At 33.0% G+C, this 15,986-nt stretch overlaps 1 protein-coding gene across 1 annotated transcript; it reads right to left on the bottom strand.

The window, feature by feature from the left end:
* Positions 1-6,121: 6,121 nt before the first annotated feature.
* Positions 6,122-14,695, bottom strand: LOC111046779 (ubiquitin-conjugating enzyme E2 T-like). The gene is made up of 5 exons (XM_039444801.1): positions 14,453-14,695; positions 12,727-12,796; positions 11,470-11,674; positions 8,816-8,908; positions 6,122-6,801 (listed from the first exon to the last, which is right to left on the bottom strand). Exons 1-5 carry the CDS (start codon positions 14,553-14,555, stop codon positions 6,706-6,708), a joined length of 567 nt encoding a protein of 188 aa, XP_039300735.1. The 5' UTR covers positions 14,556-14,695; the 3' UTR covers positions 6,122-6,705.
* Positions 14,696-15,986: the final 1,291 nt, after the last annotated feature.

The following is a 15,986-nucleotide window of genomic DNA, read 5'->3' as shown; positions in this document are numbered from 1 at the left end:
TTTGTAGTTTAGACACTGTGTGTTTTAGACATTGAAAATATTTGAATAACACTTAATTTTTTGGCGAGTTGAGGAATGCGTTTCACTCCTGAGGGTGAGCTTCATCAGGCTGATCTCAATTCCAAACAGTAAGCACTCCTCAATCCGCCAAAAAGTAAGTGTTTTTCAAATGATTACAAATGTAACACAGTGTCTGAACTACAACGAAGTTAAAACAAAAAACATGCAGTACATTAATATATGAATAGGATGCATTTTTTTCAAGTTCAAATGTTGGAAAATTCACTTAAGCAATAATATGGCCATAGAATTAGCTACAGAGCAGCAAAACTGCAACGAAAAACCACCTTCAGTGCTCCAGGTGGAAGTTTTGTCAACTTCCACAAAATTCCTTATTCGGAATTTGTAAATTAGGTTATGTTTATAGAAAGCAAGTATTAACTTCAGCACAAGCAGGTAATGTTTCATATTTCTCAATTATTATTCTTTGAATTATTATGACAAAAAATAGTGTATGTTACTTGGACGTGAATGTCTTTTGCAGTGCTCGAATGAAATTCTAGTCTCGGCTAACGCTTTGACTAGAAACATCATTCTCGCCTGCAGAAGGCCCCTTCCCATCCTTGTTACTTAAGATACTATTATAGTTGAAATCTGTAAAAGATTAGATTCCCACAGTAGCCCAGTTAGTAAGCAGAATCAGTTTTCCTCCAGTGAAAGCAATCATAGCTTTCAAGAAACCACAAATACTGTTATTTTTTACATAATCAAGTTAAAAAATAAGCTATTAAGTTTACACAGCATAACTATAGCTAAAAAACAGTCCACTTGTATGGTAGGTCTATCGTACACTAGATTTGCTCACTTTTGTTTTTAGGGCTTCTGAAATTGTTGAAAAAATGAAAGTTATCAAGAACCATTTTATCTTATCACAACACGTAATTAAAGGGTAGGTACTTGATAATTAATTGTGTTTATAGATTTACTGTATTAACTTCCTCCATCTGTTGTTTTGTATGTGATGTTATTTATCTAATTATCATTAAACGAAAATCCAAAGTTAATTGCTGTAAACCACAACGAAGACTTGTGCTACCGGTACTGCAAATATTGACAACAGGGTTAACAGCTAGGGAAATTCGATGAGTGCTACTATCCAAAAATTATTATTACTAAAAAAATATTAAACCATCTAAAAAGTTATTTATCTTATTATATTTTGTTGCTAATTGCAGGTTAAGAAGGCTCTGCATGAGGGACTCAAAAGGGCAAATGCGAAATCCATTTCAAGAGCACAGCATATACAAAAGTTGGCCATTCTACCACAGGACTTTGCCGTTGGAGATGAACTTGGTAAGTGATTTTCTTTAGTGAGGTTATAATTACAATATAATATGAGTGGGAGAAGACAACAGGCATAGCCCAAAACTGTCTTTTCCCAATTTTTACAAATAAAAGTTTCAAAAAAGAATGAGGTTATAATTTCACTTTTCACTTCAAAAAGTCCAATTTCTTCTTCAAAACTAATGACTAAACAAAAAATTCATTAGATATGAATCGTAAAAGAAATATATTAAAGTATAAAATAGTAAAGTAGTAAAATATATTAATTCAAAGAATCTAATGAATTTATAGTTAATGTGCTCTATCCGCAACGGCAATATAGTAAAAAAAAATTCGTATGGCTTTTGTTGGTGGGGAGTCCCTTGCGGGAAGGTCCCATCGCCTGAATATATAATTTGAGCCGTCAATGGGCCTTACGACTGTCATACTTCAGCCGGGACCGACAATTTAACGTGCCCATCCGATAACACGGGAGTGATCTGGTTAAAAAAACTTTTGGTTGTGAGAGGGTTTGAACCCGGGATCTCTATGCTGCTACGCAAGCACTCTATCCACTAGACCACGGATCACTCCGGCAATATAGTAAGGTCCACGTTATAATGGCAGTGGAGAACGATAGGAGACAGCGTTGTCGATTCTCTGCCTTGTCACTGTTTTCTATTGAGGATAACTGATACCGGTATATCTGGTGTAATATTAAAACTATTCACACTTATATATATTCAATTATATTTTATTCATCAAGGAAATTCATTTATCAATGATAAATTTTAAAAGTAAGTATTGTTTTCTATTTTTCTACAAAACCAAACGCAGCTGCTTCGGTGTAGCTTTTGCAAATTATTTTAACTCTGTACCTTCCACAAGTGCTGGAATCTAAGTTATTATACAATGAAAAGTGTCTTTATTTCAATATATTGTGAACATAAATAAAGAATAGTACTGTGAACCCTTCATATTATAATAATCTCGTATTGGAACTCTAGTTTTGACATTCCAAGTCTATTGTCTTATCTGTTATTGCATGTAAATAAATAATTGTTATTCTATGGTTGTTGTTTAGATCAATAAAAGATTGATTATGTTAGGTATTTGTGATTATTTACAGATTCCCAATGCATTTCAACAAAATTTTTATATTCGAATTAATTATTATTTTCCAGGTGTTGATTGAACATGTAGATAATAATTTGATTTATTGGTCCTAAAATTCTCCATCTAACGCGAATCTGTGATGAAGGTTGAAGCTCCATCTACAAATCTGTGAAGGTTGAAGAGTTGATTCAGAAATATTGCAGTTACATCTGCTAGAAAATAATAATTAATCAATATAGGCTACCCAATAAAAGATATTTAAATAGAACTAATGACTCCTGCCACTGTAAATACTACTAGTTCTGTGAACAGTAGACCTCACGCTCAGTAAGTTACATTGACCTGTTGTTATGTTTTCTCAAAAATTAATAAATAATTTATGAATTTTAAATGTCCAGAAAAAATCCTAAATAATAAACATAAAGCTTTCTGTCCTATCGTACCGTGACGTGTCGTCCCGGAATGTGAGCGTGAGCGCTGTTATCAGGTCTGGCTGCAACTGTCTACAACGTTGATGGAAAGATATTTTCAAGATGTTCGATGTTTTTGAACGGGTAGTATTATAGTCAACTGTCTATTAACGTTGATGGAAAGATACATTATTTCAAGATGTTCGATGTTTTTGAACGGGTACCGTAGTAGCAATACCTACTATTACTTAGGTAATAGTAGGTATTCGTAGTAGGCCTATTATAGTCCATACGACAGCTGATTTAAGATGAATAATTCTATAGTCTGATTTTTACTCTAATATTGGCGTATAAGGAGGCTCCTTTTCCTTTTATATTATCCTTGAAATGCAAAATTTCCAAAAACCTTGTTTAAACGTCGACGCGCAATTTAAAAAGGAACATACCTGTCAAATTTCATGGAAATCTATTACCACGTTTCGCCGTAAATGCGCAACATATAAACATTAAGAGAAATGCCAAACCGTCGACTTGAATCTTAGACCTCACTTCGCTCGGTCAATTATCCGAAGAACTAAATAGTGGAAGGAAATGCGTTGAGTGGGCACTCAATGTTATTCTGCTATTTATAGTGAGGTTCACGTTATAATGGCAGTAGAGAAAGATAGAAGAACAACGTTGCCTATTCTCTGCCTGGCCACTGCCTTCTATAGAGGATAGCTGATGCCGGCTAATGTAATATCATCTGTTCATTCTAGTTTAATTTCTTTGACGATAAGATCTAATTGATTATTTAAAACAAGAATGAACGGTAATATTACATTGAGTTATTCACTGAAGCATGAAATCTTTCTTCACTCTACTCACAGATCAGAGAAATCACTCATCTTCAAATGCTTATAACTCAAGAAAAGGAGTGAATTTCGCCAATGTGATGACATAACCATATCAGCTATCTCTATTGAAAGCATTGGCAAGACAGAGAATCGGCAACACTGTTGTCCTATCTTTCACATCTGTCATTATAGCGTGGACCTTACTATAGTTACATGACATCCAAGGATATTTCATTCGAATAACTGAGGCGAATTTATAATAAAAATAGTTTATTTACATTTGATTCTTTTACAATTATTTACACATAGTGATGGGTAATTTTAGGCTGTTTTTGAATCATTTATTAGATAATTTTTTATTCCAAAGTGGAATTACCAAGCCAAGTTTAGTGGAACAGAGTGTATAAATAAATTTACACTCTTAACAAAGGTTTCATTAGCTAAATAATAGTTGTTATGATAGCTCGTTTTCCGAGCTTGGTATTTAGCTAAGTTCTAGATTTTAAACAGCTGGAGTGTGAAAATTGGCATTCCGAAACGGGTTTCGCAGTTCACGTTCAAATTTAATTTCGAAGAACTAGAAAATCGAACACTAAATAAAATTAAGAGAAAATATTGTAACGTCTCAGCTATTTAGAATTATTTAGGAATGTTCCATTTCGCCAAGGAAAAACGTTTCTAATTGAACCTCTGATTGTAAAAAGGGTATAAGTCCAATTTTTTGTCAAAATGAGTTATTGTAGCCATTTTGTTCCATTAAGATAGACCTTTCGATTAGTGTAAAAAGGATATTAGTCCATAGAACCAAACGGAAGTTATAGCCATTCATTTCTACATTGATTTGAAGAAGGGTATCAGTCCAGGACTAGTATCGTTTTTACAGTCAACACGGCTGTTTGCAGTCAGCTGATTACTGTTGTCGTCTATGTCGGCCATCTAAAGATTTGTAGTTTGAAATCTTTATTTATTTCCCAGCCATCTTTCTACACTCACATTTTCTTTTCAGTTTAGTCAGTCCAGTGATCTGTTCAATATTGTTGGTCTCTATGCTTCTTTGGCTTCGTTATAATAATATTTTCATTTTCCAAAATGTTATCTGAGAGTTCTGATAGTGAAAATGACGTTTCTCTACCTAAGTGTAGAAGGGTCGTGAGAAATACTGATTTATATGAGTGCAAGATACATTCAAGCAAGCAGTTTCATTGAGGCATAAGGACTTACACACCTACACAACTGCTTCAACTTACTGACAACTGCTTCAAACTTCAGAAAAACAATGTCATCCTCTCACTTCCACGAATTGAAGAGAAATCGTACACAGGAGTGATTCCTCTGAACTACAAGAAAGTGGAGGATGTAAGGAAACTATTAAAATACATCCCTGATGAGCACAAAGCATTTTATGACTCGCTCATGCAATGACCAATCACAATGGCCAATCAAGATGAAAAACTATGAATAGGGGATGAGAGGAGGGTATGATTATATTGATAACATTTTTTTTTTCATCTCTGATTAATGATTTTTTCAAATAAATGTATTATTTGAATAATTTTGCATGTCTTCAATCATTTTAATATTCACAATACTCAAAAATCAAATTGATTGTAAAAAGGGTATAAGTTTTTGACCTTTAATGGGTATTTATTGGAGAAATGGAATTTCTTTTTGAAAATTTTACTGAATAGTATTATGTATATTATTGCAACTAATAACTTTTGTATATAAAGTTTAAAAATCCAGATGAAAATATAGAAGATAGAGAGTTTTTTGTGTCTCCTGAAAAATTGGGCTTTATGGACTTATACCCTTTTTCAAATCACCGGTTCAATTATAGAAATGAGAAAATTAAGATTACCATAAAAACTGGGACTACACTCAGTTTCGAAAAGCCAATTTTCTGACTTCAGCTGTGTAAAGTCTAGCACTAGCTAAACCCCGAGCTCGGAAACCGGCCATTAACCTTCTTATATTATCACATATTTATAATATTTTTATTGATTGTCAATTATATTATACTATTAGTTTGATTACTGGTACTGTTGTTAGAGTTATGTTGGGAATTTAACAGCTGTTAAATTCGTGACGTAGCCACGAAAAAACAGTCCAGTATTTGAATAAAAAGTCAAACTAGTAGTTCTGTGAACAGTAGACCTCACGCAGTATTCTCATCCACAAGTACCTGATTGAAACTATAGACCTTATGGAAATACAGCAATAGACTGGCTTCTCCACACATCTGTGTAATCACTTGTCAGCTGATTTATGATGAATAATTCTATAGTCTGATTTTTACCCTAATATGGCGTATGAAGGAGGATCCTTTTTCTTTTTATATTATCCTTGAAATGCAAAATTTCCAAAAACCTTGTATATACGTCGACGCGCAATTAAAAAAAGGAACATACCTGTCAAATTTCATGAAAATCTATTACCGCATTTCGCCGTAAATGAGCAACATTTAAACATTAAGAGAAATGCCAAACCGTCGACTTGAATCTTGGACCTCACTTCGCTCGGTCAATCAACAGTAAAAAAATTGAATGGAAGAAATTGAATCAACTGTAAATGTGTGAATAAAAACAATTTTTGATTCATTATTTAGGCCTGATTACACAAATACCTGTTATAATGATTAAATGCAACAAAAACTAATCAGAGAAGGGTTTTTTAAAAAGAAGGCTTTTGGTTCTTGTAGCATTTCATCACGGTTAAAAATTAACAGGCTTCTGTGCAACTGGGCCATAAACGTGAACCTTGACACAGAACAGGCTGGTGAAATAGTTAATTCTTTTGAATTGTTACATTTCAAAATAATAAATATTTTAGATTTAATTCTATTTTAGTCTAGTTTTAAAAAAAAATAATCACCTCAAAGGACATAATTATTACATTTCAAAGTAATAACTATATTAGATCTAATTCTGTGGTGTGTTGACTCTCAGACGAACGCCGCTAGTGAGCGCCTCTATAACTAGCTCAGTGTAATATCACTTTATAATTTTTTTTACAAAAATTAATTAGTTTTCTTTCAATTTTTTCGCATCATTCTCGTCTCTAGTCTCCAACTCGGAGCTCTTCCTCTTAGCACTTTTCTTCTCATTGTCTGGTTTCTCCTGGAAGAAAAATAGACACATTCATTGAAAAAAAAACAAACAGAAATTATTGTTGACAACATACTTTTGTAAAAACAAGGATAATCCGGTATCGTCTTTGTTCATCAATGACTCATAATAGTGCGGTCCGCGTTATAATGACAGCAGATACTCAAACATGAAAATTGCTATAGTGACCTCCACATTATAATAGCAGTTGAGAAAGATATGGAAACAGTGTTGCAGATTCTCTGCCTTGCCATTGCCTTCTATAGAGGATAGCTGATACCGGCATTTATGATGGAATATTAACACTGTTCATTCATGTTTAAAATAATCAATTGAGATTAAATATTCTGTTAATTAACTGTATTTCAAATTGTTAACAAAAAATCTGTCAACGTTGTAGAGCTAGAAAATGATAGCGCTATCTGCGTTGTCGAATGATAGACAAGGTAGCAACACCAATGTTAATAAAATACTACCGTTACTCTCGAATGATTGGGAGAGAAAACAGGCTTGTCCTTTACTATAGTATTTATTTATTTATTTTATTTATTTATTCGTGGACAGAATCACAAATCATATAAATATGATTAGGAAGGAACAACAGCTTGGCCCAAATCTATCCTTTCCCAAATTTTGATAAATTAATAAATGTCCCAAAATAGGTTATGTTTCTTCTGTAAAACGTTCAAGTTCAATTTTCGTCCAAAAATATATATAAGCTAAAGATTTTGAATTTAGAGAAATAAAAACACCAAACTATATTAAATATAACACTTAATTATCACTTCATATTGAATTGATCAAGCTATTTTAAAAAATTTTGAACTTAAAAATACACACAACTTCTCTCACTAAGCACAGCTTTATTTTAAGGATATATTTAGAATGAAATCCGATAAAATGGTATGCTCTCTCTCACTTTTTTCAAGAATTTTTTTTATTTAATTCATAAATTTTCATGAAGAATTATTTATTCCTTATTGATTCATAAAATAAGTACATCTACAAAATGATAGGGAGAGAAAAAATAAGGTAACCTTGTGCTATTCCTCTCCTAAATTTAGTTAAGGTTACACATAGTCCAAAATAGGTAATCTTGTAGTCAAATCATGCAATTTTTCAGTTTAAAACACAGTCATAAAATTATTATTCTACCAATGTGTAAACACTACATTAAAAAAGAATGGTACTGTACTGTCTCTATGGTTGTTATTATGCCAAATTGGTCTATTTGAAACAGAGAATCAGAAAATGATTAATAACGTGGAGATGCTCAGCAGAAGATTGGATGAAGAAATAGTTATAGCTAAGAATGCGAAATAAATTATCTTCAAATAAATTGTCTGACTACTACCTTAAGAAAGAAAGGTACTGGTTCTTATTCTATAATGAGATTCACGTTAAAAGTCAGTACTGAAAATGATTTCAAATCTTATGAAATTCCATTCATCACTAGCAAAGATGAAAGGGTTTGCAATACACATTTAATGGGAAGTTTTTATTTGTTAAGACTAAAGAATCATGGGGAAACATAATTTATTCAACAGAAATCCAAAAAAATCCTCCTACTATTTCACCTAATGACAATATTATTTGTTGTGCAATGATTTTAGAGCCAGTTAGCTCGGGATTTAGCCAAGTTCTAGACTTTAAACAGCTGGAGTCAGAAAATTGTCTTTCCGAAACGGGGCGTAGTCAAAGTCCACGTTTAAATTAAATTTCGAAAAACTAGAGAAATGAACACAAAATAAAATAAAGAGAAAATAGTGTAAAGTTTCAGCTATTTTGAATTATTTAGGAATGTTTCATCTCGTCAAGGTTTCCAATTATAGAAACGAGAAAATAAAGATTATCATAAAAACTGCCTCTATGCCCCGTTTCGGAAAGACAATTTTCTGACTCCAGCTGGTTAAAGTCTAGAACTTAGCTAAATCCCGAGCTCGGAAACCTGCCCTTAGGATATCTAATAGCACTGATTTGTATTTTCGTTGAGATAATTTTGTGAATTAAGAAATAAGTTACTCACCGTTAACACTGATAGAGTTTGTACGGCATGCTTGAGAGTCCACTCCTCAGCTTTACTATGAAACGAGGTCTTGTCATATTTGAATTCCTGTGCCTGAAATGATGAGAAAAAACTACATTAATCAAATAGTTATGAAATAGTTATTTGTGCAACTAGTGCGCAGAGTGACAGTTTGCTGCACCGAAAGAAACGTTTACGCACGAGCCGTAGGCGAGGGCGGAATGGTTTCTTGAGTGCAGCAGAGGAACTTTGCGCACGTATTTCACATCAAATTTTTCCTACAGTTACCATTGAATATGAAAAGTGGTTGATTATGGGTAAAACCCATCAAATGTTTGTATAATTTTGTTATTAATAACAACTTTAATTTATTTTAAACTTGATAATCCAATTGAAAATTAATAATCGATAATTTATTCAAATTAAAAATTAAATTAATCCAATTAATTTGAAAATTTGAATAATTTGAGTAAATCTTAATTTCTAATAATTTTCAACCCATCAATTATGAATGAAAAAATTAATATTATACAAAATGTAAGTTATAATTTAATGAGTTCTCATTTTTATTTATTTGTAAATCATAAAAAAATAGAACAAATTCGCATTCAAAATACACGCCAACAATGTCAACAGCTGATTGGGATGGCTGCAAGATAATACGTAAAGTATTAAGAGTACGCAAAGTAATACATTGCACACTACAGGGGAAAAGTGATTCTTTGCGTTCTGTAATCAGTGCAGGAATGGTCACTTTTTGTAACTGTAGGAAAATGGTATATTGAATTGGTTTCCCAATCTTTCTGAGATGATCATCCATTAATAGGAGATAAATAAGGAGTCAGTAACACAGACGTATATGATGGGGTCCACGTTATAAAAGCAGTTTTAGATTATCATTGGTGTTGCTATCCTTGTCATAATTCGACAAAGAAGATAGCGCTATCCTTTTCTAGCTAAGCATCAGTTCAACTGAAGTGGCAGTTGTTGTCATGAAACCTGGTTCGGTAATTCAAATTATTTTTGAACAAATATAGTGGCATAAATGATCTATAATTTCAATTATGGAGAAATTACCATTTGAATGTGGAAGAAATATAGCACAAGGATTGCCTTATTATTTTATCTATCAGTGTTCTATTACATCAAAATAATTTTGATGTATTAATTTTTTCTAAATTGATTTCCTACATTAATTTCCTCTATTATATCAGTGTCATTTTGTATCGTGAATAGATGTATAAATAAGTACCACAACATTTCTTCCCACACATTCAAATTATGTAACAATTTTAAAAAGGGTACTTGCGATTTCTATTTTTATTAATATTCGAATTTGTAATTGCTTTGAAATATCTAGTTAATTTTAACTCTGTAATAGCATAGAGAAGCGATAGCATAAGTGGGATTACCTTCTTATTTATGTATTTCTTTATTTATACATTGATACATACAATATCTTCTCAATTATGAATGATTGGGAAAGGAACAACAGGCTTAAAGCCCAAAACTGTTCCTTTCCCAAATTTAGATATAATATCGGGGCACCGAGCTTCGCTCGTTATTTTTATTTATTGATAAACAGAACACAATTCTCTAAGATGATCGTGTTTATATTTTACAGCTGGCTATACGTCAGCTTATGAATTTCGGGGATGCGATATTTTGATTTTCCACAGAATCACTCGCTCACTTTTTACTATCCACAGACGACGAAAGTCTCAGCTTTTTCAGCCAAGGATGAATAATCCTTTTAATGTTGTTCAGCGAGTTTTCCGGATGAGACTTAATGCAATCGAATCTTTATATCATAAACCTACTATGTTCCAAATTCCGTGAAAATCGTTAGAGCCGTTTTCGAGATCCGTTGAACATAAATAACCAGATATAAAAATATAAACATAACTACAGAAATCGCTCGCTTAATATAATAGGATTATATTATGCTATCTTTTGGAACATAAACGACCTTTACAATGGGATTTGTATAGGTCGTGTATGATCGAAATTTAACGCCGATTTTATGTTAAGCCTGATTACTGTAGACTGCAGTCTGTTGTTACTGTTTTGGCCGGGTGAGAGTGTTAGAACGGCACAGTATGAGAGACTACCAGCGTCACATAGCTTCACGAAAAAGAACCTCTATAGTGAGGTCCACGTTATAATGACAGTGTTTGATTAGCAATGGTATTATTACTATCCTTGTCTATCATTCAACAAAGCAAATAGCGCTATCTCTTTCTCGCTTTGCTCTGTTTCCAGATCGTCTTTTAACAATGTAGATTTAATAATTAATTAACAAAATATTTCATCTCAGTTATGAGAATTCATTATGAGATTATTGAAAAATATAATTTCTTGCTCAATTAAATAGAATCTATTATTTTAAACAAGAATGAACCGTTAATATTACATTAATAAACCTGTATCAGCTACCGTATATAGAAGGCATTGACAATACAGAGGATCGGCAACGTTTTTCTCTTATCTTTCTTCACTGTCATTATAACGTGGACCTCAATATGAAAACAATATTGACTTGAGTTAACAGTGAAAATTGGAACATGAAAGCCCTATAACATGGCATCCTATACCTATGCTATCTTTTCTCTATGGTAATATTTTAATTGATGAATAATAATATTGATGCATACAATATCGGGCATGAGTGGATCATCCGGATTGGGAGTTTCGATCAGCGACTGAATGGCAATGAGCAGTCCTTCAATGGTGGCGGTGGGTTTCCATCCTCCGTTGGGTGGCATTTTCAGTACATCCAGGCAGATACGACCCGCCGCATCCACATTTGGATGGTAGATCGGGGTCACAAACTTGATACGAGGTGGCTCAAACGGATACCTGCAATCAATAACACATACAACATTAATTTATTTTACTAAAAAATAAGCATGGTTGGTGATAATTACTTAGACCAGTTATAAAATAGTCACCGCCCATTGTATATTCAGTCGATGAAGCCAACATCTACTGCCATATCGCCCCATCGTGACGTCAGCATCGGATAGAAAACTTTTCTGTAGAGTTTGTTTACATTGTTTTCCATTTCTATTTCAGCGGGAGTTCACCATTTTCATGAATAATAATTCACTTCCATCTGAAATAGACACAATCTTCTATGGAAAACAATGTAAACAAACTCTACAGAAAAGTTTTCTATCCGATGCTGACGTCTCGATGGGTAGACGATAGTAGTAGATGTTGGCTTCAGAGGCTAGACTTCCCAGCGTGTCTATTCTATAACTGGTCTAAGGATAATTATCATGGAAACAGCTTTATATTTCTCTTACAAAGATAATCTGACAATATGTTTGATTGGGGATCCTATTTGAATTGGAAAGCTATTTTCATGTGGTTTCAAAATTTTGGTCCGCTATCACCTCCGTGATTAATGATTTGAATACAGGATTTCAAGAAAAAATCACTGGCGAAAACCGCACATTGATTTCTAAAATTTGTTTAAAGATATTAATAAATGTAATAGATGAGTACATAAAAAACTGAAAGATCAAACTTTGATGTTCAAACTCCTAAAGAGTTGATTAGATGTTACGAGAGTGGGAGAGTGTTTACTAACACTTGAAAAGAATAAAATTTGATGGTATCATTCCTTTTTAGATTTTTAATGCACTCATTTATTTCATTTTTGTATGAATTATTAGTATAGTATCTTTAAATGTGAATATCTTTGAAACAGTTTGAGATATCGATGTGCGGTTCTCGTCATTGATTTTTCTTGCAATTCTGTATCGAATCATTTTTCAAATAGGATCCCCAATCCAAAATATTGTCATTACCACAAATATATATTCATCACATTCTACCGAATAGAAAGTGATTTGTGACATTGAATACAAGATTTATGACAAGTAAAGCTTAAAATATTGACTTACTTTTCAGTTACTATGAGCTCAAGTTGGAAAACTCCCTTCTCATATGGACTACCATTCGCTCCAACAATGCCTGGAAATAAAAAAAATATATATATTTTTTAATTTATCACAAGTCTATTATAGGTGTCAAAGCCATTTCGTGTATTTGAATAAAATCAACTACAGTTTAACATGTATGAAATTGGCATATATCTAAAGTGCCGAACTTATTTCGTTTATTTAAATGAAATTAACTATTATCAGTTATGTTATTGTGCTGTGAAGAAATGCCGGTGGCTGCAGAAAAATTCTGATCCCGCAAAACAAGGTTATCCGTATCATGATTCCTTTACAGCGGCTGGTACATCGAGTGCCAATCATTAGAAAATTCAATGTTATGACAGTCTACAGTCAATATTTATTTGGACTGGAGATACCAGATAACAAGACTGGCATACATTCCAGCGGGGAGGTTGTATCCAAAATTCCAAATTTATCAAATCTACAGTAAGTTATGCTCATTTTAGAATTTTTTATGGTGACGGGACAATATTAATCTAACTTAGGCCAAACTTTTAAGCTCCCAAAGACGCTTTCCTGTTGATTGCAGTGAAGTTTTTCAATGTTTCACTTTAGTTCCTGAATGAAGATTCAACGAGGACGAGCTATTAGCTTGTGTGTGGATGGTTTGATGAGATGATCATGCCCATGCCTACCGAAGGGATTCGAACCCAACACATTGCACTGAAGGGTTCAACGTCTTCGTAAGTTGTCTTGGCTAACCTGGCCGTTAATTTTATTAAATTAACTTCACGTTAATGATTTTTAAACTTTTATAGTTAAAAATATAATATTTGACGTTACAAAAGCTTTAAAAAATCAGGAGTGGTTAGTACAATCATAGAGAATTATCCTACTTTGTACATAGTGTTCAACTAGCCGGCTAGTCTAGGGCCAGTGCCAACCAGCCTTAATATTTCAAACATATTATTGACTAGCCGTCAGGCTCGCTTCGCTCGCCATATCCTCTAGCCAGGGGCTCCGCCCCCTGGACCCCCGACTGGATCGTCCAAGAATGAGATCAGCAGGCTCGCTTCGCTCGCCTGCATTTTTCATTTGAGCATTTTTATCATATGTTAGAACAATCCAGTCAGGGATCCAGACTAAACGTCTGGCTAAACGGATATGGCGAGCGAAGCGAGCCTGACGGCTAGTAATATAATATTCCCAGGATAGAAGAAGCAGTGCCCAATAAATTTTTCCGCGATAAATTCATTTAAATCTTCAACTTGGTGCCAACCTCACAAAGTCAACTCAACTTAATGCCAACCTGACAAATTATTAATTTAGTTTGCCAGTTAACAACTGTTTCGAAGAGGTACTCTATCTAGATTATAGTTCTATAGTAACATATGATATGTAATTTCAATTATAATTAAGAGATTGGGAGAAGAAGAATATACATGCTAAAAGACGAACTTTAAACCCTTAAAAACAACCCTTAGAGTTAAAATATTGCCAAAGATTTCTTAGTACGCCTCTAAAGGGCCAACTGAACATACCTACCAAATTTGAACTTTTTGGTCCGGTAGATTTTTAGTTATGCGAGTGAGTGAGTGAGTGAGTGAGTGAGTGATGAGTCAGTCAGTCAGTGAGTGAGTGCCATTTCGCTTTTATATATATAGATTATTGATTAAAAATCAATGTTTCTATATTAATAATATTGGTTAAGCTAAAATTTACTTACTAGCTTCCAAGTTATTGAGGTTATCGTTTTTTGTACAACATGATATTCCCGGTGGTGGGTTAGTAGATAATTTCTGCACTTCCTTTTTTAGTCTAAGACTCATTTTTGTTAGATATACTTGATTTTTATTTCAATCAAAAGTTATAATTAATAAGTGTATTTAAAAGTTAGAATTCACTAACACCGGGTGAAAGGAGCCGACAATCAACAAGCAGACATAACCTAAAATAAAGTTTGGAGTTTAGATTGCAGAGGCAGTGGTAGTGTTTATCAAACTATAAAACATTTATTCAATTGATTGGAGGCCTGAAAAATGTGTATAAAAATATGTGTGATATCATTCTTTATATTTCATCGGACAATATTGAAATGTATTTGTTATCTTTGAAGGAGTGTTGCATTACAATCTATTTGTTGAGTTGGTGCTACTGGAAGGCTGGGATGGACCGCGATTTGTGTTTGGCGTTTCGGCAGTTCAAATTCAAACTTCCTCCACTGTAGTTGAAGTCATTTTTCCATCCAAAAGCGTTCATACGTGATAGAAGAACAGATTACAGCTCAACTGGAATGTTGAATTTTGAAAATAACTCTTGAAACTTCAACAGGACTTTTTAAGAGTGAAGTATTCAATTACAAAGTACAAAGGATGATCACCAGAAAGTTTGCTGTGCCATAATTCTATATGGTAAGTTGTCAACACTGCCTGATATTTTGTTAATTTTTGTGTACTTTATTATTTGAGTAAAATGGAAAATCAAGTACTTTTTTAGCATATATATATAATATATTTCTATATACTGTATTTTTTCATGTATCTACAAGTAGCCATTGAAAAGTGAACATTTCTTGTTGAGATTTTTAGAATATTTCTTAGAATGTTTATTACAAATAGCCCAATAAAGCAATTATTATAAGCTTATCCTTTATAAATAATATTCTCAAAGCTGTGCTATAAGAGTTTTTTCCAAAGCAACATCAATTTTATCGACTTTGTTTTTATTTAAATTGAAATAAATATTTTTCTCCCTATTCACGCGTTTGCAGTAAATTGCAAATAACACTCACATTCCTTGGTAATCAACATGTTTCATTATGAATATCGAGGCTACTTGAATCTATAATACCATAATGAAGATAAAGAATTGGCTTATATACGTACGGGATTGGAAATTCACGAATGACCTATCATCACGTCTGAACTACTGGACTGATTAACTTGAAATTTTGCATAATATAGATTCTTAATTTAACGAGGATGGTTATAGGCCTGTTTCAAATTCTTCAAGATTTCAGTTGATCAAGCTTTCAGTTTGTCAAGTTTTTAAGTAGACCATTGCGGAGCACGGATCACCTGCTAGTTTCCAATAAAATTAATAATGTAGAATATTAGAACACGCTCTTCTTTATTCTCTTCTTCTTCTGCTCCTTCTACTTCCTCTCTTTCTTTCTTCTTCTTCTTCTTCTTCTTCTCTTCCTTTATCTCTCTCCTTCTTCTCGACCTCCTTTCCTTTCCTTCTCCTTCTTCCTCTACCTT

The sequence above is a fragment of the Nilaparvata lugens genome, unplaced genomic scaffold (genome assembly GCF_014356525.2).
Source record: "Nilaparvata lugens isolate BPH unplaced genomic scaffold, ASM1435652v1 scaffold5549, whole genome shotgun sequence".
Classification (NCBI taxonomy): Eukaryota; Metazoa; Arthropoda; class Insecta; order Hemiptera; family Delphacidae; genus Nilaparvata; species Nilaparvata lugens.
Note: the sequence above shows the minus strand (reverse complement) of the source record. Positions and strands in the feature narration are given on the sequence as shown.